Here is a 19,846-nt window from a genome sequence, read left to right as displayed (position 1 = left end):
CCGATATCACGGTCGAGAAATTAGTTGCAGTCCTCATGTACAGCGATTGCTCATATTTCCGGCAAGGTGCAGGCGAGTCTGTGTGACACGGACTGCGTCCCATTGGCGAGACGACACAAGGGGAACCAAGACAAAATGTCGGTTTGTCTAACCCTCCCCAGGTGGCGCCGTCAAAATGTGCAATACTGGGGGCTGTTCTTTCCTATAATGGTGAAAACGCCCTCTTATTCCTTCTATTCTGTCCCTCTGGATTGCATGTTTCGCCTATATTATTTCCTTTCTTAATCACTCTGCCCTTTTTGACGCTAAACTTAATCGCGCCGAATACTGTACGTCGAAATTGGCATCAATCATGATGGCTTTTCCTTAAAGAAAAAGAATAATTCAAAAAACCCAAGGGACAATATGATCGGCTTCTCCGCTCATCTACGACCATCTACTACGGCGCTGAGAATTTATTATTTTCATTTCCGGCAACCTGCATCTATCTCCTTTATTTTCTTTTACTCTCCATAGTGCTGAACTTGTACGACCGCGTATCGGGGAGTATGTGCGGAGTGCAGCATCCCTAATATGAATCGGGCAGGTTTGGAAAGAGCGTTGGATCGTGGCGCTTGCCACTTCCTTTTCGGTACGGCTCTCTGGGCGACAATTCGATCGATGTGGACTGTACGAGTACACTTCCCCCTAGGAGTACATGGGCTTGACTGCATGGCCTCTGCATGTCTTGCTCGCGACATCTCTGCCCTCGGGGACTCTTGCATCCACACCCCGCCAGAAGCCCAACGGGAAAGCACATCGGCCGGGAGAATGTCGTGCGAGATGGGAGGCGAAATCAAAAAGACTGCCACCTGCCTCGCCTTTGCCCTTTTTTCCTCCTCTTCCTTGTATCATTTAGTCTCCTCGTCGCTCTTTTCTGGTTTGCTCACCGATTCTCTTGCGAAAGAACGGGCGGAATTTAGAAGAACTCTACTGCGAATTTAATTGAATAGGAACCAGGAACCCGGGAATTCAATCATTCACAAGAAAGCTTTATGCAACGAGAGTCTTTCTTCTGTCACTAAAATATCCTGCATCATCATCATCATCATCATCATAATCGTCGTCGTCGCCGTCCTCTCCCTCGGGCATTTCTTTCCAGTCAGACAGAGCTGCACCTTCCGTATCGGACACGGTCGTTGGAAGTGCCATATTCAGCGGTCTTTCCTTCTTCCAAGCAAAGTCTCTGTCAGCTCTTCAATTGCTTGTTCGCCGAACAAGCGGTATTGAATGACAGCGTATATTGAACCAATTCGTTATACATTCGGTCTTCAAAGCGACCATTGCTGCTTCACATTCACTACAGCAAAAGCCACACCAAGAGCGGGCCGGGGATACTTTACACTGTTTGTAATTCCATTCCGGGATTACCTGCGTTTAATACCATTGGTACCATTGCGATCGAAAAAGTTGTCTTTACAATCAGTTTCATTCGTTGCCGGTGCCATCGTTGCGATTTGAATCCTATCCTTGGCATGGGGGAAAAGGCAAAGAACATGGCGGCCTCAATTGCATCTCCGCTTGCGAATTCGTCGAGCCATTTATCATCTTCACAGCCATTTGTTTCACCATCATCATCATCCAACTCGCAAGTTTCTCATTTATCATATCTGTCACGCCCTTTACATTCTCCGCAGTCTCGACAATCTCGACGGTCTGATTTACCTGCCGCATCTTCACGAGCTCAAAATGCACAAATCCATTGCGCATCTACAACTGCGCACGATATACCCATAGAACACGAATCTTTATCGTCCACTTCTTGCTCACTGTCCCGTTCGCGTTTCTTTGCCCAATCTCAACCGGGCAATTCGTCATTGCAAACACCCAACTCTTCTAATATCTTTGTCAAAATCAACCTCCTCAATCTTTTTAGGGTTCTCAATCTCCTCACCCCCCTCACATCCCTCACATCCCTCGCAGCATTCTTCCTCTTCCTCTTTGCCTTCCATGTTTCCCCCGCCAGCGCAGCATGCGAGTGCGGATACAAGATGCAAGACACGGGCGCGCTGTATACCAATATGTTACTCAACAATTTCACGCTCTACGCCGACTCGGCCGCGCCGCTGGACTCGTCGAATCCCAACCCCGCCGCAGAGAGCTTTGCACGCGACTGGACTGTGCAATCCTGGGCCGCGCCCCGGGATGCGCAAAACCCTCTGGCGCGCCAGAATAACGAGTCTAACGTCTATATCCAAAATGGGGCGCTGGTGCTCCGTCAGACGGGATTCTCGGCGCAAGATGCCAAGGCGAATAAAAGCGTGGGCATTGCGGCGATTGTGAGCAATAGGGATGATTTCCTACACGGCAGTTTTCGGGCAGAGCTGAAAGTATCGGATGAACGCGGCAGCGTTGGGGGGTTCTTTTGGTATCATGTATGTTTTTCCCTCTTTCACTCGTCTTCACTTCTTTATTATTTTCAATTTTTTCCCCGTCTTCACTTTTTTTTGTCTTTACTTCTTTCCTCTCTTTGCGAGTCAAACTGGTCGTGTCGCCATAAAACGATTGACTGCGTCGACACAACCACAAAACTAAATCACTGACTACTACTACTAACACAGAATGATACCAATGAGATTGATATTGAAGTTCTCACAAAAGAACAAAATACTACGACTATCCACTACACTACCCATCCGTCTGTGTATGCGTCAAACGGAAGCGTTGTCCCTGGCGCTTCCACACCGGTCACGCTTCTCCAGCCTTGGACAGATTTTCAGTTCCATCGCTTCGACTGGCTGCCGGATTCGATTACTTTTTATCAAGGCGACAAACCGGTTCATTCGACGGGCGTGAATGTTCCTTTTGCCGAGGATCTACCTGCTCGTAATTCTGCGCAGAAGAAGGCAGCAGGTCCGCGGACCTCGGATAGTCTTGACAATGGTGGCTACACTGCCGGATCTGGCGATACGGGCGGCGACTCTGGCAGTGGAACCGGAGGAGACGGGAGCACCAATACCACGCAATATACCCGCGGCGGCACGATCCAGTTCAATCTCTGGGCAGACGGAAGCCAGTGGTCTGGTCCGCCCAGCACGACCGACGTATACATGTATGTCCGCGGTATAGTCTTTTACTACAATACCACGGCGAGCGACGCCGGACTGGATGAGCTTTATGAGCAGAACTGTAAGAAAGCCGGAGGCGTCAAGGGTAAAATGGCAGTCTGTGAAGTCGTTGGCCCGCAAGGAAGCGTTGTGGTCCAGAGCGGCGCAAATAGTCGGTTTACAGGACCATGCGGCTGGTGGGTAAAGGGAATGGGTTCGTGGATGGTGGTGTATTTGGCTCTCGTGCTCGGTTTGATGAGTGCGCTGGGTATTATTGCATAATCGTGATTATGGCCCAGGACACTCTTGGAGGTGTGCGTCTGAGAGAAAAGTAATGTCTCTCGAGACAGCCAATGGGTCTCGAGGACGGATATAAAATCTAAGGAGTATTTAATCGGAAAATTTCATTATTGTAGTGCGTTTTTGAACGGAAAGGTGTATAACGGAAACCGCATATCCCCTTGTTGATACTTGTGTTGGGTCATTGATTCTATGAAAGATGGGCACTTCATCCGTATCGAATCCTCTTGCCGTATTTGAGATTATCCGGGAACCGAAACTCCACAGCTATCCCTTTCGTCTTGATATACTCTGCCGCGTCGATGCCCATGGACGTGCATCCATTCAGGACCAGCCGCTCCAGCTTGTTCGCTTTCGGATGCGTCACCAGCGTCTTGAGACCAGCCCCTGTCACGCGCGTCCGTGAGAGATTCAGCTTTTTCAGCGCAGCCACGCCATGCTGCGCGAGCGCTTCGACCGTCGTATCAGTAATACTCGCATTATCCGAAAGATCGAGCTCTTCCAGGTGTTCCGCGACTAGCACGCCTTCGTCCAGAAACTGTTGTATGACGGTATCGTTGATGAAGAGACACCGCGTGATGCCGAGAATGCGGAGCTTGTCGTCGCCACGGCAATGCGCAAGTAAAGTCCGCGCTACGTCCGCAGGGAGATACTGTCCGTCGTGGATCCGCAGTTCGGTGAGATTCTCGAGACGCAGACTCGAGAGGTTGATTTGCGTCATGGGGTGCGAGAAGAAGTCCATGCTGTAGCACCCGGACATGCTCAGGGACGTGAGACTTGCGGGAAGGCGAGGAAAGACGGCGGTCGGAACGGGGTTTAGTGTCAGATGCGTAAGGTGGGGGAGTTTCCCGAAGTCAGGGGCGACGAGCGGGAGGTTGTCTTTGAGCCATCCGATGATGCTGAGCTCGGTGATGTTGGGGGCGTGCTCGAAGAGAGCGTTCTAGGGGGTGGGTAGTTAGTTGGGATGATGGAAATGAGGTGGGGTGGAAGAGGACAGGGAGACAGAGAGATAGAGGGACGGCGGTAGTTAAAGGAGAGGGAGGGAGGGAGGGAGGGAGGGAGGGAGAAAGAGAGGGTGAGAGGAGGGGAACGTACGAGGTTGAGAAAAACAGATGACACTTTTTTCGACCCCGATTCGAGCCGTAATATGCGCAGATTCTCCATTTTCACAGGCCAGGCCATTCGGTTCCCAGCGGATATGAGATTTTTGAATTCAGCCCGTTGGAGGTTGGGACATTTTTGCAAAAGCACATTTGCCCCGTCAAGACTCATTTCTGCGGCTTCGGAGAGGACGATACTCTCGAGGTTCATAGCTAGTGGTGCAGCGTCGAGAATGGAGCTTCCGGAGAAACCGTTGACGATTTCGAGGTGTCGAAGTTCTTTGCATCGCGTGGTCAAGGTCGTGAGGATGTCGCTGTCTTGGACGGCAACGCGGTTGAGTTTGGCGCAGAGTACTTTGCCTCTGGATCTGCGCATGCATGCCCGAATAGCAGTCACGCGGATCGGTCTGCGTGCGCGTGAGAAGTCTAGTTCTGCCCATAGTGAGGGCAAGGATTCGAAGAAGAGATTCCATTGTTTGGAGACCCTCAGGCATCGTCTGTCAATGTAGTTAGCAGAAAGGCAAACTGGTTGTTGAAAGAGAAAGAGTCTTACACAATAGTCTTAAAATCTAGCTGTCTGAGGATTTGCTCGGTGAGTTCAAGAGGCAATGTCTTTAACGGGTCCACTTCTTTGGGCGCAACAGGGTTCAGTTTCCCGGATAGCTTGTCGTGCATTCCTTTGAGAAGCTTTGGATAGTTGTCAGCTGGATAGAGAGCAATTGGGAATATCGGTGATCTCTACCTTGTAGTTCTCAGCATCTCCTGGGACGTGTTTCAGCCCGTATTTGTAGACGCCCAAGGCTGTTTCAGCTTTCTCCATTCTCTGCAGGACTTTTCCCGCACGAAGATAGCCCTTCGAATGGAAGGATTAGCGTGAATCAATTTGATTGTTTTCCAAAATTTGCCTACATTGACACCTGTTTTCTCTACTTGGATCATCTGCTTTGCATCTTTCAGCGCAGATCGAAGATCACCAAGCTTCTCAAAAGTTGCAGCTCTGTTGTCCAGCGCACTCGCCGGGAATTGGCTTAGCTCTATCGCCTAAAATTTGTCAGATAGCTTCAACATTTGACTTGAAGTTTACTCACTGCTGAAAACGCCTCTAGAGCAGCTTCATAGTTCTTTTCACGATAGTATTGCTGCCCAGCCTTTTGCGCCTCTTCGCTCGAGACGCTCCGATATTTCGGTGCAATCACGGACATGACGGACTAGTAATGCAGGCATTCGTCGCATAGCCTCTACGTCTTTTTGTTCTTTGATTTAATGTTTAATTCGCTCCATAGGAACGGCTTCATTCTTTGTCGTTACGTCCCACTACGCGTGTTTACCGTGATTTAATTGCTACGGCAGACCACAAGTCGCGTAAGTGAAGCTGACTCAGCTATCGATAAGCCAAGTCCCTTAAGAGTTCCCGCTGGGTGGAGCAACCGGAGTTTCCCCCAGCTTGGACCTTTTCTCCCGAGAACTAGAACTCGCCCTATCCGCCACTGCACAAGCTAATTCATCTTATAACTTATCGTTGCAATGATATTTTGAGTGGGACGTAGCAAAGGGGATATATGTTGCGTTCAATTGATCATCCGTAGAGGCTTTCATTCTACGTTCAATTTTGGGGAATTGGCGGGCGAGAGTGTACAAGCAATACCCTTTCCTTCTTGGAGATCTGTGTAAGCTTGACCACAACAACCCAAGACCGAAGCCATATGCAAATTGTATTCCTGGCCACCTTGAGGCATTATATTGCACACAAAACCTCGTCCCTAAGTTGGGAAAGTCTGACTCAATTGATGATGACAAAAGATTCTACGCTTTACTCCATTGCGAACAATGTCAGCTCTGCTATCCCTAATAGAGGAATTTCGGCTGCGGGGCTACCGGTGTTAACGGAGCTAAATGATAGCCCCCATCCCTGCGTCAAGCCATCATCGTCGTCTTTCTCTCCGACAATATTTCATTCTCAATTATTCATCACTTTTCTCTGTATAGTAATTCAACAAGGAAATCATCTGTAATCATGGCCCTTCAGATGGCAGAAGACGTTATGTTGGTTGACGATAACGACATCGCCGCCGAGACACGGCGCGGAGGTCGTCGGCGGCCTTTGACGGAGAAGAGAAAGACACAAAATAGAAAAGCCCAGCGCACCTATCGTAAGTGTCACTAAAATGCTATCTTCTCGTTCGCAGCGATGCTGAGGTACAGAATGCTGAGAAAGAGTCTTATAGGTGAAAAGCAAAAGGCTCGAATCGACGAACTAGAGCGCATGGTCGCTCAGCATATGGAAAGGCAAGCGACCGGGCAGCTGCAACATCCGGAACAGCAACAATCATCTCCCGAAGAAGAGATCCATCATATTCCCACGCCGGGCACGACGTCAAGTTCAGGATCCTCTGGACCAGCAGGCGAACTAGATGAAGGGCTGCAGCATCAGGAGACAATTAAACAGCCGCTTGGCTCTGTTGACTTGGGAGTACCAACCCAACCAGACTATGGATTGAACAACAGTTTGGACTTTTCTTCGAGCCTGTTTCCACTTTATCCACTGGACGGTCCTCTATTAGGAAATGTCGATTTCTCTCTATACGACAATGCTGGCGTCAGCATGCCCACCCAGACGAGCGATGGCCCCGCAACCGACTCGTCAATACCGTCAATACCATCTGTACCGTCCTTTGATGCTCCGGAATCAAGCCAGCTTCCAGTTACGCAGTCTTCACCGGTGCAACCTAGTCCAATTCCGAGTCTTTCAGATCAAACTGATTGGACGCGATTACTGCAACGGTCAAGCGTCGGGCGGAAAACGCCCTACCCTTTTCAAGATACGACGGCTCTCGGCAAGGAGGTTCCGCTACCATTTGCAAATCTAGACAGTCAAAGCTCTTCTCCAACGTCCTCTCTAGAGCAAACTGGGTTTCAAGTTGCATCTCGTCCGGGAGGCGACTTGTCCCGGCCGAAGTCACCAGCGTCCTCTACAACCCGTGATCGTCGATTACTTGAAGGGCGCAATGAAGATGATAGTAATGATCCTGCATTAGACATACTCCGGCGCCTCTTCCAAATTGAAAACAACGAGAAGAATAACAACATTATGCGCGTCATTCGAGAGAACAGGCTGAATCTCGGACAAATCCTCCTCACCGGCCTCGAAGCCGTTCAAAACCGGCACGTGCCAAATTCCAGTTCAGCTCGTGCGCTTCAAGGAATCGGAGACCCCTTTGCGGACACTATAAACATATCACAGTGCGATGTCAAGGAAGCCATTGTACGTAATTCCGAATTCATTGGCATGTCAATACCCCAGTTGTACCGGTGGGGTCGCGGCTCTATCTTTTACCGTCCCGATGTCGACCCAACAGACAATATAGAGCCGATCTTGGAGCAAATGGGGCAGCACTATCCGCCTGATTTACGCCCTGTGCGCGCCCAAGTTTTATACAACCATCACCCGTTTTTCGATCTTGTTCCGTTTCCAAACCTTCGTGAGCGCGTCATTTCTTTAGCCGCAGTCAGTCCTCCCATTTTCGACATGGGCGAGTTCAAGATGGATATGGTCAGTGGAGGGTTAAAATGTTGGCGAGGCGCCCGAAATGGCAGTGGGCAGCCTTGGGATCAACGATATTGGGAAGCCGCGCCGTGGTTTCTTCAGAAGTGGTGGATGGTGGTAGGCGATCGAGACGGCGACTTATGGACCCAGACACGCTGGTGGAGAACGTTCAGGGGAGAAAAGGGCGATATCCTGCCAACCCCTTCAGTGACACCACCCTAGTTCAACACCATTGTGCGTTGCACGCATATCACATATCGGCGGTTCTTCATCTCAAATTCTATAGACCACCTACAGTCAGGGATTGATGGTATAGGGGCTTGAGATTTTTTTTGACGATTATTTCTAGCGAGACGACACGGATACACAAATTGTTGCAATTCCCGCAGGAGAATTGAGTACCAACTTTCATCACTATATATGTAATATACCCAGGGAAAAGAGTTACAGCAGGGAAAGAATGCACTTGGCTTTTGGTTTTTGGATGCTTTTATACATTATAGCGTTATTTTGAATCCACAATCTCCACTTGAACTAAAAGAAGTCTAGAAAATCTAGAGAATTAATAGAATATTCTGCATGTTCTGTCATCTAAATGGTAACAACAATTTTGGCTCGAAATCGCCTGGCTTTAAGCTTATTTTTCTTTTTAAGGTCCTGTTATCTTCGCAATTCCGCCTGGCGTTGAAAGACGGGCGGAGGATTGGGGAGCGCTCGCATGCGTAGATTTTATACCGAAAGACGTACGATTCAGACCCAGGAGTTCTCTAAGACGATAAGTTATCTTGCCCTTGAAAATGAAAGTGATAAGCGCTGATAAATATCCGAATCTCCCTCCAAAAGTCGTTATGCTCTGTTCTCATTGGCTATTTGATAGCTTCCAGGCATCTTTTGTTAATCTGATATGGATCTGTCGAACTTGCTTATCGGGCAGATTCCTCCACTGCGGATGATGATGCTACGTTGGACTCTACGACTTGTCCCTGATCCCGTCACTCAAATTCCGGCACTGAGCTATATCCCCACATATCTTCAATATGTTATGGTAACGCCTTCATGTAATATTTCGACGAAAACCAATGACAATTATGTGGAGAAAGTTTACTACTGCGTTTAATATTTCCGTATCTACGATGCGAAATTATGGAAGAGTGGATCCTGAACAACAACAACCCGGCCCGGGCCCCGGTTGATAACCCCACTGTATAAGACTTGGATCCCTTGCTCGTAGCAATTGATTTCTCTTTCTTTTTCCTTTTCTTCTTTCTTGAGCATACTGTCTCTCTGAAACCGCGTCTTGTTTCGATACCCCTTCTCTTACGTCGTACGCTCGCACTGCACAAAGAAAGGAAGCATATATTGCAATTCAATCTTGGACTAGCAAAAAGGAGACTTAAAGGAGAATCAAAACGAAAATGCCTCTCGTCAAAATCGATATGATCAAGGGCGTCCGCTCCCCAGCGGAAATTCGCAAACTCGCGGATGTGGTGCAGGATGTGATGCTCACGACCTTTAATGCGCCGAAGAGGGATCGGTATCAAGTAGGTTTTCATGTCATTCTATCGATTTAATTTATATCTTTCAGTTTTATATTTGAAAACTTTTTGTTCATTACGAGTTTGATTCTGGAATTAACGTGGCATATTCATAGATCATCACTCAGCACGAAGATTATGAGTTGATCTGTGAAGACACCGGTCTTGGCCTCACCCGCACCAACAAGCTCGTCATCATTCAAATCTTCCAGCAAGGCCGCTCTGCAGAGGTCAAGCACACTGCCTTCGCGGCCCTCGCCAAGCAGCTCGGTGAAGAGTGCGGTCTGTCCGGCGAGGACTTGATTATTTCTTGCAGCGCCAATACCAAGGAAGACTGGAGTTTCGGTATGGGCCGTGCGCAATTCATTACTGGCGAACTATAAATTGCGCTTGGATGGCATGATTCAAGGGTTGGAGAGGAAGAAAAAAAAAACAAACTGCGATTTTAGAATATAGATTATAGACCTGCTTGCATTCGATTTTGCTTCGGTATGAAGGGATATGTATGAGCATTTTCTGGTTGCATTTAGCATGAAGGGTAGAAAAAATCATTTGCTGTCAATTAATAAAAAGAATCAGATTAAATCTTCGAATTCTTTATGCAAATTAATATGCACCAGCACGGAAATATAATGCAAGAGTATGAGAATAATATTATAGATTTTCCGTACTGTTGCAACTGTAGGAATTCAATGCATTAATGTTTACCACTTCGTTGCCAGACTTGATTGAACCATTGTTGGCTACGGCAGGCGGAGCGGCATCTTGCGCAAAAATGATGCGCGTTGAAGGATTCTAGCTCATGAGCATTGAAAAACAACTTGAATTTCAGAACGACCTTGCACATTTTTGTGAGTTCTGATTGTTTGCATTAGCTCTGTTTAGCTTTCGCACTCTGCTGCCTTGTGTTACAAATGCACACTCTCTGAGCCTGCTTAAGCTAATTCCTGTTCTTCAGTCTTGTTCGCATACACAGCCTTTACGAAGCTGGACCCCGGCTGTAGTGTATAACCATCAAACCCTCGACGACCTCGGAACCTTTGAAGAGTTTGGTTGCAGTGCAAGCGGAACTGCGGCGGTCTATCTCAGAAATCCGCATTGAGATTCGTGCTAGCGCGAACTCAGTCCTCGTTTTGCTATTAAAAATCAACGACTTTTGACGATTCCGGTGTTTTCTGCGGCGATTGCATTTGAAGGACAATATGACTAGCATTGACGAGCTATTCAATGTAGGTTTGAGGAAGGCCTAGAATTTTTCTGCCGGAGAAGGACTATAGCTAATCTAAATGTCTGGGCCTATAGAAACAAGGCTTCTCCGGAGGCAAGCGGAAGTTCGATGCTGATCGTAACGCTGGTACGTTACTTGAAGAAAGAGCTCAATTCCTGATTTGGTTTCGAAATACTAATGCGCCGGTCCGCAGAGGAAGTCTACAAATCTGCCAAGCTCGAAGCAAACGGCGATGTCAAAGGCAAGGGACGCGCCACGGTTGAAGACGAAGTAGACGATGACGATGACGTTGAAGCTGGTCCAGCATTGCCACCGGGAGAAGACGACCTGGATCCCGACGATGAGGAAGGCCGATTCTTCGGCGGTGGCATAACACAGGATACGGCGGAGGCGCTGGACTTTATAGATGAGCTTGATCAGGGAGCTGCTGCGGTAAAGAAACTACAACAGTCGCGGAGAGGGACAAAGGCTGATAGTGTTGCAGCCAGAAAAAATCGATGCCGCTTGGGTTCGCAAGATGGCATTGAACTTTGAGAAGCGCATCTCGAAGAATGCAGAGTTGCGCGCAAAGCACGAAAACGATCCGCAAAAGTAAAACACTCTAGAAATATTCGTGACTGTGATTGTGAACTAATATTGCGTGAAAACTAGGTTCATGAGCTCAGAAGCAGATTTAGATGCCGATATCAAGGCCCTTTCTATCCTCAGCGAGCACCCGCATTTGTACGAAGAGTTCGTGAAGCTCGGTTGCGTCAACTCTCTAGTCAGCTTGCTTGCACACGAAAATACTGATATAGCAATCGACGCCATGGAAATTATCAGCGAACTGATAGACGAAGATGTTGCTGCCGAGCAGGAGCAATGGGACGCAATAGTTAATGCAATGGTATGTCTTGCATCCTTGGAACCTCATAGCCGAGTGTACTAACAAATAATAGCTTGACGCTGGCCTTTTGGATCTTGCTGTCCAAAATTTTGAGAGGCTTGATGAACAAAATGAATCTGACAGGAGCGGAGTTTACTATGCCTTAAGTATGTCGAGGAAGGCTTTGACAGCTTAATTTTATCGTATACTAAAACATTGTAGGTGTTTTGGAAAATCTCGCATCACAGCAGTCAATCGCCGAAAAAATCAGTCTCGAAAGTACCGTATTCAAATGGATTTCCCGCCGAATCCAGAAGAAAGAGACTCCGGTCAGCCAAAACAAGCAATATGCGGCAGAGCTGCTCTCTATCCTCCTGCAGTCATCATCGAAGAACCGAAAACACTTCGCTGAAATTGATGGGGTAGATTTAGTGCTACAACTACTCAGTGCGTACAGAAAGAAGGACCCGGAAAAAGGGGGCGACGAAGAGGAATATGTGGAGAACCTGTTTGATGGTTTAACATGCGTAATGGAAGAAGTGGAGGGCAAGGATAAGTTTATCGAGGCCGAAGGTATTGAGCTGTGTATTATCATGCTCAAAGGCGGCAAATTGAGCAGATCAAGGGCTCTGCGGGTCTTGGACCACGCCATGGGCGGACAACACGGCGCTGGGGTATGCGCAAAGGTGATTGAGGCTGGAGGTCTGGGAACCATTTTTGGACTTTTCATGAAGAAGGTCAATATATCTTCTGTACTGTTTTGAGACACGCAGCTGACAAGCACTAGGACGACAAAGAAATGATCGAACATCTCCTGGGCATGTTCGAATCACTATTGCGACTTCTTCCCTACGAGTCTGATCCTCGGATACGAGTCCTGGCGAAATTCATGGAGGGTGAATACGGGAAGATCGGAAAGCTATTGACTTTACGAGAGCGATACCAAAAAGATCTGGCTGCTGTGGATCGGCAGATTGAGCGGGAGCGCGCAGCTCTCTCTGAAGAAGACCAAGAGGCAATGGCCGATGAATGGTACTCTCGAAGGCTAGACTCTGGTATTTTCTGCGCAAGGGTGGGTTATCATCCACATTTTTGTTTCCACTGCTCTGGGCTAACAATTTCGTAAAGACACTTGATCTTGTGATTGCTTGGCTTGTTGCTGAAGATGATGGCGCCAGAAGCGAAATTTCGAAGCGTCTCGGTGAGCAAGGGCACACACTCTCAGATGTGAAGCGATCGCTTCAAGGCAAGTTGAATTCTTTGGTCATGTTCTGCTACATGCTAATACTCAGTTATAGAACGGCTCGACGAGATGGAAGGTGGAGACGAAAGTGAAGAGCTAGTTTCGGCAAAGGAAATGTTGACAACGTTGATGCAATTTTTATAGGCATCTTCGACCTAGTTCCTGGTCCATAGTGTAAATAGATATATCATTCTTTCTGAGCCGCCAGATAATAGAATAATCTGCCAACACCAAATATGATTGACCGTTGTTGTCGTTGTCTCTAATCTTCCCTTAGCAGGCTAGTCTGTTGGACGAGCTGCTGAGGCGACATCTTACGTAATACGTTCCGAAAAGTACGCACGACTGCACTTAACTCATCCTGTGACGGCACGGGGAGACGGATGGAACAATAACGACGGCAAGTGAAGCTGTTTCTGGCGGATCAACTTTATTTGCGACTTCATCCGCGAGGTCTTCGGTCTCCATTCATTCTATACTCGAGCGCGTCCCATCTCGAAGGCGCTGAAGGGGAGAGAGCCTATTCTTTTCTTCTTTGACCTCATTCGACGAGTCGGTCGGATTTGCGCCTGAGGAGGTGGAAAGTCTGCTTTTTGACCAGACTATTCTCAACTTCCGCTCTCGAGGTGAGATTGTTGGTGCGCGCGCCACATCTCTTTTCATGATCCTTACATCTAGACAGCCTGTCTAGATCTTCATTCAATCGTCCGCCGAGTCTTGACCCGCCCGGACTCGAAGACAGTATTTCTCTGAACCCGGAACCTTCAGAGTGGCGAGTTTGAACAGAGCGGAGCCAACGCGCCCACTCAGCATAACGCTTTCGGTCTCGCCGTGATTGACTCGGCTTCCACAATTTTGACGTTCTGATCCGTCTCGTCTTGACTGACTAGAGGCGCTCTATACCGGACTCGAATCGACTATCTTATAGCATTGACGGCGTCGATCAAAATGGCCGACTACGAGGAGGGATACGAAGATGGGTATTACGTGGAGGAGGAAGAAGGCATCACCGCCGAAGACTGCTGGACCGTCATCTCGGCATTCTTTGATGCCAAGGGATTGGTCTCGCAGCAGCTCGATTCTTTCGATGAATTCGTGTCCACCACCATGCAAGAGCTCGTGGAGGAGAACTCCCAGCTCACCCTCGACCAGCATGCGCCTCAGACCGATGACGACCGAGATCCGATTGCGCTCCGAAGATACGAGATCAAATTCGGTACCGTGCTACTCTCGAGACCGGCAATGACTGAGGGCGATGGAAGCACCAGTGTCATGCTGCCCCAAGAAGCCCGGCTGCGAAATCTCACATATTCGAGTCCGTTGTACCTTGAAATGACCAAGCGGGTCATGATAGCACGAGAGCGACAGGCAGTGGATAAGGTCGATGAGGATGGTATGCCAATGGAGGTGGATGGCGAGCGTGGCGGTACATACCTCGACTGGGAGAATGAGGATGGCATGGAGGACGAGGCGGAGCCGACCAAGGTCTTCGTCGGAAAACTACCTATCATGTTGAAGTCCAAGTACTGTATCCTCAAGGATTTGAGCGAGCAGGAGTTGTATACCTGGAACGAGTGCCCTTACGATCAGGGTGGATACTTCATTATCAACGGTAGTGAGAAGGTCTTGATTGCCCAAGAACGAAGCGCTGCAAACATCGTTCAGGTGTTCCATAAGAAGGGTGACAAGACGCCTTACGTCGCTGAGATTCGAAGTGCCCTCGAGAAAGGCTCTCGTCTCATTTCCAGTATGCAGGTCAAGCTTTTCGCCAGAGGCGAAGGCGCTAAAGGTGGCTTCGGTCAGACTATCAAGTGTACTCTGCCGTACATCAAGTCTGAGATTCCTATTGCTATTGTCTTCCGAGCCTTGGGCGTCGTTTCAGATGAAGATATCCTGAACCACATCTGCTACGACCGGAACGACACTGAAATGCTGGAGATGCTTAAACCCTGTATCGAAGAGGCTTTCGTCATCCAGGATCGTGAGGTCGCGTTGGACTTCATTGGCAAGCGTGGAAACTCGACTGGTGTTACTCGTGACAAGCGTATCAAGTATGCTCGGGATATCATGCAGAAGGAATTGCTCCCTCACATTTCACAAAAGGAGGGCAGTGAGACAAGGAAGGCCTTCTTCCTTGGTTATATGATCCACCGCATGTTGCAATGTGCTCTTGGCCGTCGCGAAGTCGATGACCGAGATCATTTCGGAAAGAAGCGACTTGACTTGGCTGGACCGTTGCTTGCAAGCTTGTTCCGAATGCTTTTCAACAAGCTGACAAAAGACGTGTACAAGTACCTTCAGAAGTGTGTTGAGAACAACCGCGAGTTCAACTTGACGCTTGGTGTCAAGTCGACTACTATCACCAATGGTCTCAAGTATTCCTTGGCTACTGGTAACTGGGGTGACCAGAAGAAGGCTATGTCTTCCAAGGCGGGTGTCTCTCAGGTGCTCAACAGATACACATTCTCGTCTACACTTTCGCATCTTCGGCGAACAAACACTCCAATCGGTCGTGATGGCAAGATTGCCAAACCGCGACAGCTACATAACACTCACTGGGGTCTTGTTTGCCCTGCTGAGACGCCTGAAGGACAGGCTTGCGGTCTTGTCAAGAACTTGGCACTCATGTGTTACATCACTGTTGGTACGCCTAGCGAGCCTATCATTGAGTTCATGATTCAGCGAAACATGGAGGTTCTAGAAGAATATGAGCCCCAGCGATCACCCAATGCAACCAAGGTCTTCGTCAACGGTGTTTGGGTTGGTGTCCACAGAGATCCTACTCATCTCGTCAACACTGTCATCTCTCTTAGAAGAAGACACATGATCTCTCACGAGGTCAGTTTGGTGCGAGATATTCGAGACCGTGAATTCAAGATCTTCACCGACGCTGGTCGTGTGTGCCGACCGCTCTTCGTCATTGACAATGACCCGAAGAGCCCGAACCGTGGAAATCTTGTTCTCAACAAGGAACACATTATGCGACTTGAAGATGATAAGGAGCTTGATCCCAACCTTGATCCTGAGGAAAAGGAGGAAAGAACTTTTGGCTGGAAGGGATTGGTCAACACTGGTGTGGTTGAATATCTTGACGCAGAAGAGGAGGAAACGGCAATGATTGTCATGACGCCGGAAGACCTGGAGATTTCACGACAACTTCAAGCCGGTTACGCCCTACCCGAGGACAAGTCTGATCCGAATAAACGTGTCAAGGCCCCTATCAACCCTACCGCCCACACCTGGACGCACTGCGAGATTCACCCGAGTATGATTCTTGGTATTTGCGCCAGTATCATTCCTTTCCCTGACCACAACCAGGTAAGTTTAGATTGGGCTAACATCTCCTCTTCTCTTGTTAACAAGTGTGCTAGTCTCCTCGTAACACATACCAGTCTGCCATGGGTAAACAAGCCATGGGTGTATTCCTTACAAACTTTGACCAGCGTATGGAAACTCTTGCAAATATCTTGTATTACCCGCAGAAGCCTCTGGCCACGACACGGTCCATGGAATTCCTCAAATTCCGTGAGCTTCCGGCCGGCCAGAACGCCATTGTGGCTATTGCATGCTACTCCGGTTACAATCAGGAAGATTCCGTCATTATGAACCAGAGTAGTATCGACCGAGGACTTTTCCGCAGTCTGTTCTACCGGTCTTACACCGACCAAGAGAAGCGTGTCGGCATGTCGGTTGTCGAGCAGTTCGAGAAGCCTTATCGAAGTGACACTCTCAAATTGAAGCACGGCACCTACGACAAGCTCGACGACGACGGCATCGTCGCTCCGGGTGTCCGGGTCTCTGGCGAGGACATCATCATTGGAAAGACTGCACCAATTGCTCCTGATGCCGAAGAGCTCGGCCAGCGGACGAAGCTGCACGTCAAGCGCGATGTCTCCACACCTTTAAGAAGCACGGAGAACGGTATTGTCGATCAGGTCCTCATGACCACCAACGCTGAGGGCCTTCGCTTCGTCAAGGTCCGTATGCGAACAACCAAGATTCCCCAGATTGGCGACAAATTTGCCTCTCGTCACGGTCAGAAGGGTACTATTGGTGTTACCTACCGACAAGAAGACATGCCATTTACCCGTGAGGGTATCACGCCGGACTTGATCATCAACCCGCACGCCATTCCGTCGCGTATGACCATTGCCCACTTGATCGAGTGTCAGCTTAGTAAGGTCTCTTCGCTGCGTGGATTCGAAGGTGACGCGACTCCCTTCACCGAAGTCACTGTCGACTCTGTCTCTCGATTGCTTCGCGAGCACGGCTACCAATCGCGTGGTTTTGAAGTCATGTACAACGGCCACACTGGCCGCAAGCTGACTGCCCAAGTCTTCTTCGGTCCTACGTACTACCAGCGTCTTCGACACATGGTCGACGACAAGATCCACGCGCGTGCTCGTGGACCTGTCCAGATTCTTACTCGCCAGCCTGTCGAGGGTCGTGCCCGTGATGGTGGTCTCCGTTTCGGAGAAATGGAACGTGACTGTTTCATCGCCCACGGTGCCGCCGCTTTCTTGAAGGAGCGTCTTTTCGAGGTATCGGATGCCTATCGTGTCCATATTTGCGATATTTGCGGCCTCATGACTCCTATTGCGTAAGTTCCCAAAACTCTCCCCTTCCACATTCCCTCCCCCCTCTTAAACTCGACTGTCCCGTGCAGTAGGGCGAAAGCAGCAAGCAAATACTGACAATGTCCCTTCTTCAAAAATAGAAACCTTAAGAAGAACTCTTTCGAGTGCCGACCTTGCAAGAACAAGACAAAGATCTCACAGGTCCATATTCCGTATGCCGCCAAGCTGCTCTTCCAAGAGCTCGCGTCCATGAACATTGCTGCCAGAATGTACACGAAGCGGTCCGACGTCAGCGTTCGTTGAGCTTGAACTTGAGCTCGCGCTTCGAGTGGTAGTGTCGCCGATCATTCCACATTGTACATCTTCATTTTCCCCTTTCCCACGGGCTTCTTCTCTTAACCCCGTTTCGTCTTATTTTTTTCTTTCTCTCTCTGTTTCTTTTTCCCCCCCCGCTTCTTCCACAATTTCCCTTTTATACCTCCTCCCCCCCTTTCATCCCTCCTCCTTTCTGTCCTAATAAACAGATTCTCTTGATCCCATGTGATCCCTTCCTCTTCCCACAGCTTCTTCAACTTTTTTTTCTTCCCCACTTCCAATTTTATCCTTTTTGAATCTCCCACAAAAAAGAATGAGCAAGGCATTCTCTCGGCGTTTTTGATCCTTTTTTTTGTATTATTCTATCTACCATTTCTTCGTTTTTTTCTGTTGTATTTATTCCGTGGTGCTTGGTTTCCTCTTTCCTTGTCTTTTTTTCCCTTTTTCTCTCTTCTTTGTTTTTTTGTATTCTCTTTTTCTTTTTTTGCGGTCATTGTTTTACTTGCGGCTGTTGATTCAATGGCTGCGCTCTCCGATCGAACATGGTTTGTTTCTTGCGACGATTGTGCCTGCAAGAAGCAAAAAAAGGAATTTGAATAACTACACTAACTAGTGTTTTATTGTTTGTCATAAGGGGGTTCTTCTTCTTCTACTAGAAATATGACATTACATTTGAACATGATTGATAGGACTTGATTTCATTTTGATATGTGGGCAGAGAAAAAAAGAAAGAATAAAGATTCGATTTGGTTCGGGATCGTAGACGTGAGGCTTAATATAGAAAACGATGGGAATGCGTACGAGTGTGGTCCTCACATGTACCAGCCTTTGCCAGTGACATAAAGTGGGATTGACATACAATGATTCAGAGACCTTTGCACCTTCACTTCACTTAGCAGCGCGAGATGAAAGTTTTCGGCAAAACCGTTTGATTCTAATCGTACAGACAGCCCTTGTCACTCCGCAAGTAAAAAATTTCGAAAAATATAACACATTCTAGCCAGAAACGAGAGCGTATAGAAGAAGCTCAAGTCAAGCGGGCAGAAGAAGAAGGAAAAAAGGTTGAGATTGTCCCCTGAGATCTGTTTGATACCCGTTCCTAGACCACATGAACGCGCTAGTTTTCTAAATTCTAGGCCCCGGATACCATTCTGTTCAAAAGAAAAAAGATAACGTGACTCGCTCAGGTTTTTATGCGAATGCGGAAATGCGCTTGCCGCAGCCCCCGACTGGAAAATATCGGATGGATACGAAGGAAATATTGAAGTTAGGAGGGCGTTTTTCGGTGAAGGAAGAGGAGAGGAGATTGATTTAGACACTGTTGCGAAGAAGGCAGTTAGCTTTGTGAACTTTTTGGGTCTTGCTATGCTGTAGAGAGATAAAGGGTGGATGGGCGTATAAGTGCATGGCGTGGACTTACGGAGGAAGGAGGATCTCGCTCCAGCTGGAGTGCAGGAATGCAACGCCGGCCTAGTAAAGAGGGAGTATGTCAGTAAAAAGTTCACAATGATGGTTGGATAATGAGCGCATTGGACTAAGGGTTCAAAGGAGAGCGCAGGAAGCAGGGTATTTGAGCAGAAGGAACGAGAAGTGCAGTAGGATCAATTGACAATGGAAGAGGAAACTGGAAACCAGATAATTTATAGTAGAGAAAGGAGAAGGGTAGCCGGAAATAACGATAGGCCAATGCAAAACAATTTTAAAATGTAAAAACGTACAGCGAAGAGACCAGCAGCAGTAACCAAGCTGCGGTTCTCAGGAGAAGTCACTTCCTCGTAGGCAGCCTTGAAGAAGCTAGGCTGGACCGGCTCCTGGCGGGCCTGGACAACAACGCGCTTGGGGGCCATTTTGTGGATTGATCTGGGGACTTGATGATCAAGGAATTGGTGAGAGTTTGATTCGGCGATGACGACGAGTATGGGCTGCTGCTTTGATGGAATTCGGTCAACTTTTGGATTCGGTCACGTGCATTGAGAATCCGAAAATCTGATAAGATAGGTTCCGGATGGGAACGATCTTAAGAAATTATGTAAGCCGGAATTTGGCATGGCGA

At 48.3% G+C, this 19,846-nt stretch overlaps 8 protein-coding genes across 8 annotated transcripts; 5 read left to right on the top strand and 3 right to left on the bottom strand.

Annotated features, from left to right (window-relative positions):
- Positions 1–1,249: 1,249 nt before the first annotated feature.
- L228DRAFT_93996 (glycoside hydrolase family 16 protein) lies at positions 1,250–3,481 on the top strand. The gene is made up of 2 exons (XM_018336984.1): positions 1,250–2,414; positions 2,601–3,481. The coding sequence occupies exons 1-2, from the start codon at positions 1,515–1,517 to the stop codon at positions 3,366–3,368; spliced, it is 1,668 nt and encodes a 555-aa protein (XP_018189858.1). The 5' UTR covers positions 1,250–1,514; the 3' UTR covers positions 3,369–3,481.
- Positions 3,482–5,033, bottom strand: L228DRAFT_94059 (RNI-like protein). The gene is made up of 2 exons (XM_018336986.1): positions 4,482–5,033; positions 3,482–4,326 (listed from the first exon to the last, which is right to left on the bottom strand). The coding sequence occupies exons 1-2, from the start codon at positions 4,860–4,862 to the stop codon at positions 3,595–3,597; spliced, it is 1,113 nt and encodes a 370-aa protein (XP_018189857.1). The 5' UTR covers positions 4,863–5,033; the 3' UTR covers positions 3,482–3,594.
- Positions 5,034–5,777, bottom strand: L228DRAFT_94058 (hypothetical protein). The gene is made up of 3 exons (XM_018336985.1): positions 5,575–5,777; positions 5,229–5,527; positions 5,034–5,173 (listed from the first exon to the last, which is right to left on the bottom strand). Exons 1-2 carry the CDS (start codon positions 5,686–5,688, stop codon positions 5,261–5,263), a joined length of 381 nt encoding a protein of 126 aa, XP_018189856.1. The 5' UTR covers positions 5,689–5,777; the 3' UTR covers positions 5,034–5,173; positions 5,229–5,260.
- Positions 5,778–6,257: 480 nt separating this feature from the next.
- L228DRAFT_281388 (hypothetical protein) lies at positions 6,258–8,609 on the top strand. Its single transcript, XM_018335884.1, has 2 exons — positions 6,258–6,636; positions 6,712–8,609. The coding sequence occupies exons 1-2, from the start codon at positions 6,501–6,503 to the stop codon at positions 8,250–8,252; spliced, it is 1,677 nt and encodes a 558-aa protein (XP_018189855.1). The 5' UTR covers positions 6,258–6,500; the 3' UTR covers positions 8,253–8,609.
- Positions 8,610–9,060: 451 nt separating this feature from the next.
- On the top strand, positions 9,061–10,125 carry L228DRAFT_259536 (Tautomerase/MIF). Its single transcript, XM_018334174.1, has 2 exons — positions 9,061–9,571; positions 9,682–10,125. The coding sequence occupies exons 1-2, from the start codon at positions 9,446–9,448 to the stop codon at positions 9,946–9,948; spliced, it is 393 nt and encodes a 130-aa protein (XP_018189854.1). The 5' UTR covers positions 9,061–9,445; the 3' UTR covers positions 9,949–10,125.
- Positions 10,126–10,523: 398 nt separating this feature from the next.
- Positions 10,524–13,130, top strand: L228DRAFT_218689 (DUF1716-domain-containing protein). Its single transcript, XM_018330191.1, has 10 exons — positions 10,524–10,794; positions 10,868–10,919; positions 10,987–11,225; positions 11,278–11,384; positions 11,445–11,679; positions 11,732–11,825; positions 11,881–12,395; positions 12,446–12,730; positions 12,787–12,904; positions 12,957–13,130. Exons 1-10 carry the CDS (start codon positions 10,768–10,770, stop codon positions 13,043–13,045), a joined length of 1,761 nt encoding a protein of 586 aa, XP_018189853.1. The 5' UTR covers positions 10,524–10,767; the 3' UTR covers positions 13,046–13,130.
- A 719-nt stretch (positions 13,131–13,849) lies between these two features.
- Positions 13,850–17,781, top strand: L228DRAFT_237240 (DNA-dependent RNA polymerase II RPB140; the record flags this gene model as incomplete). Its single annotated transcript, XM_018330906.1, has 3 exons — positions 13,850–16,219; positions 16,294–17,501; positions 17,619–17,781. 3 exons carry the CDS (start codon positions 13,850–13,852, stop codon positions 17,779–17,781), a joined length of 3,741 nt encoding a protein of 1,246 aa, XP_018189852.1.
- Positions 17,782–18,707: 926 nt separating this feature from the next.
- L228DRAFT_245208 (hypothetical protein) lies at positions 18,708–19,747 on the bottom strand. Its single transcript, XM_018332110.1, has 3 exons — positions 19,512–19,747; positions 19,214–19,263; positions 18,708–19,111 (listed from the first exon to the last, which is right to left on the bottom strand). Exons 1-3 carry the CDS (start codon positions 19,638–19,640, stop codon positions 19,105–19,107), a joined length of 186 nt encoding a protein of 61 aa, XP_018189851.1. The 5' UTR covers positions 19,641–19,747; the 3' UTR covers positions 18,708–19,104.
- Between the last annotated feature and the right edge of the window lie 99 nt (positions 19,748–19,846).

Source organism: Xylona heveae, assembly GCF_001619985.1.
Source record: "Xylona heveae TC161 unplaced genomic scaffold L228scaffold_3, whole genome shotgun sequence".
NCBI classification, from domain to species: domain Eukaryota; kingdom Fungi; phylum Ascomycota; class Xylonomycetes; order Xylonales; family Xylonaceae; genus Xylona; species Xylona heveae.
The sequence above is the reverse complement of the archived record's forward strand: the minus strand, read 5'-3'. Positions and strand labels throughout refer to the sequence as shown.

Coding starts and splice junctions, on each gene's coding strand:
- L228DRAFT_93996 (XM_018336984.1), top strand. CDS start 1,515: ATGGGGGAAAAGGCAAAGAACATGGCGGCCTCAATTGCATCTCCGCTT. Junction 2,415..2,600: donor GGGGGTTCTTTTGGTATCAT/GTATGTTTTTCC, acceptor CTACTAACACAG/AATGATACCAATGAGATTGA.
- L228DRAFT_94059 (XM_018336986.1), bottom strand. CDS start 4,862: ATGCGCAGATCCAGAGGCAAAGTACTCTGCGCCAAACTCAACCGCGTT. Junction 4,327..4,481: donor CATCTGTTTTTCTCAACCTC/GTACGTTCCCCT, acceptor CCCACCCCCTAG/AACGCTCTCTTCGAGCACGC.
- L228DRAFT_94058 (XM_018336985.1), bottom strand. CDS start 5,688: ATGTCCGTGATTGCACCGAAATATCGGAGCGTCTCGAGCGAAGAGGCG. Junction 5,528..5,574: donor CTCTAGAGGCGTTTTCAGCA/GTGAGTAAACTT, acceptor GACAAATTTTAG/GCGATAGAGCTAAGCCAATT.
- L228DRAFT_281388 (XM_018335884.1), top strand. CDS start 6,501: ATGGCCCTTCAGATGGCAGAAGACGTTATGTTGGTTGACGATAACGAC. Junction 6,637..6,711: donor AAAAGCCCAGCGCACCTATC/GTAAGTGTCACT, acceptor AGAGTCTTATAG/GTGAAAAGCAAAAGGCTCGA.
- L228DRAFT_259536 (XM_018334174.1), top strand. CDS start 9,446: ATGCCTCTCGTCAAAATCGATATGATCAAGGGCGTCCGCTCCCCAGCG. Junction 9,572..9,681: donor CGAAGAGGGATCGGTATCAA/GTAGGTTTTCAT, acceptor GCATATTCATAG/ATCATCACTCAGCACGAAGA.
- L228DRAFT_218689 (XM_018330191.1), top strand. CDS start 10,768: ATGACTAGCATTGACGAGCTATTCAAT. Junction 12,396..12,445: donor TTGGACTTTTCATGAAGAAG/GTCAATATATCT, acceptor GACAAGCACTAG/GACGACAAAGAAATGATCGA. Junction 12,731..12,786: donor CTGGTATTTTCTGCGCAAGG/GTGGGTTATCAT, acceptor AATTTCGTAAAG/ACACTTGATCTTGTGATTGC.
- L228DRAFT_245208 (XM_018332110.1), bottom strand. CDS start 19,640: ATGGCCCCCAAGCGCGTTGTTGTCCAGGCCCGCCAGGAGCCGGTCCAG. Junction 19,264..19,511: donor CTGCTGCTGGTCTCTTCGCT/GTACGTTTTTAC, acceptor CCTCTTTACTAG/GCCGGCGTTGCATTCCTGCA.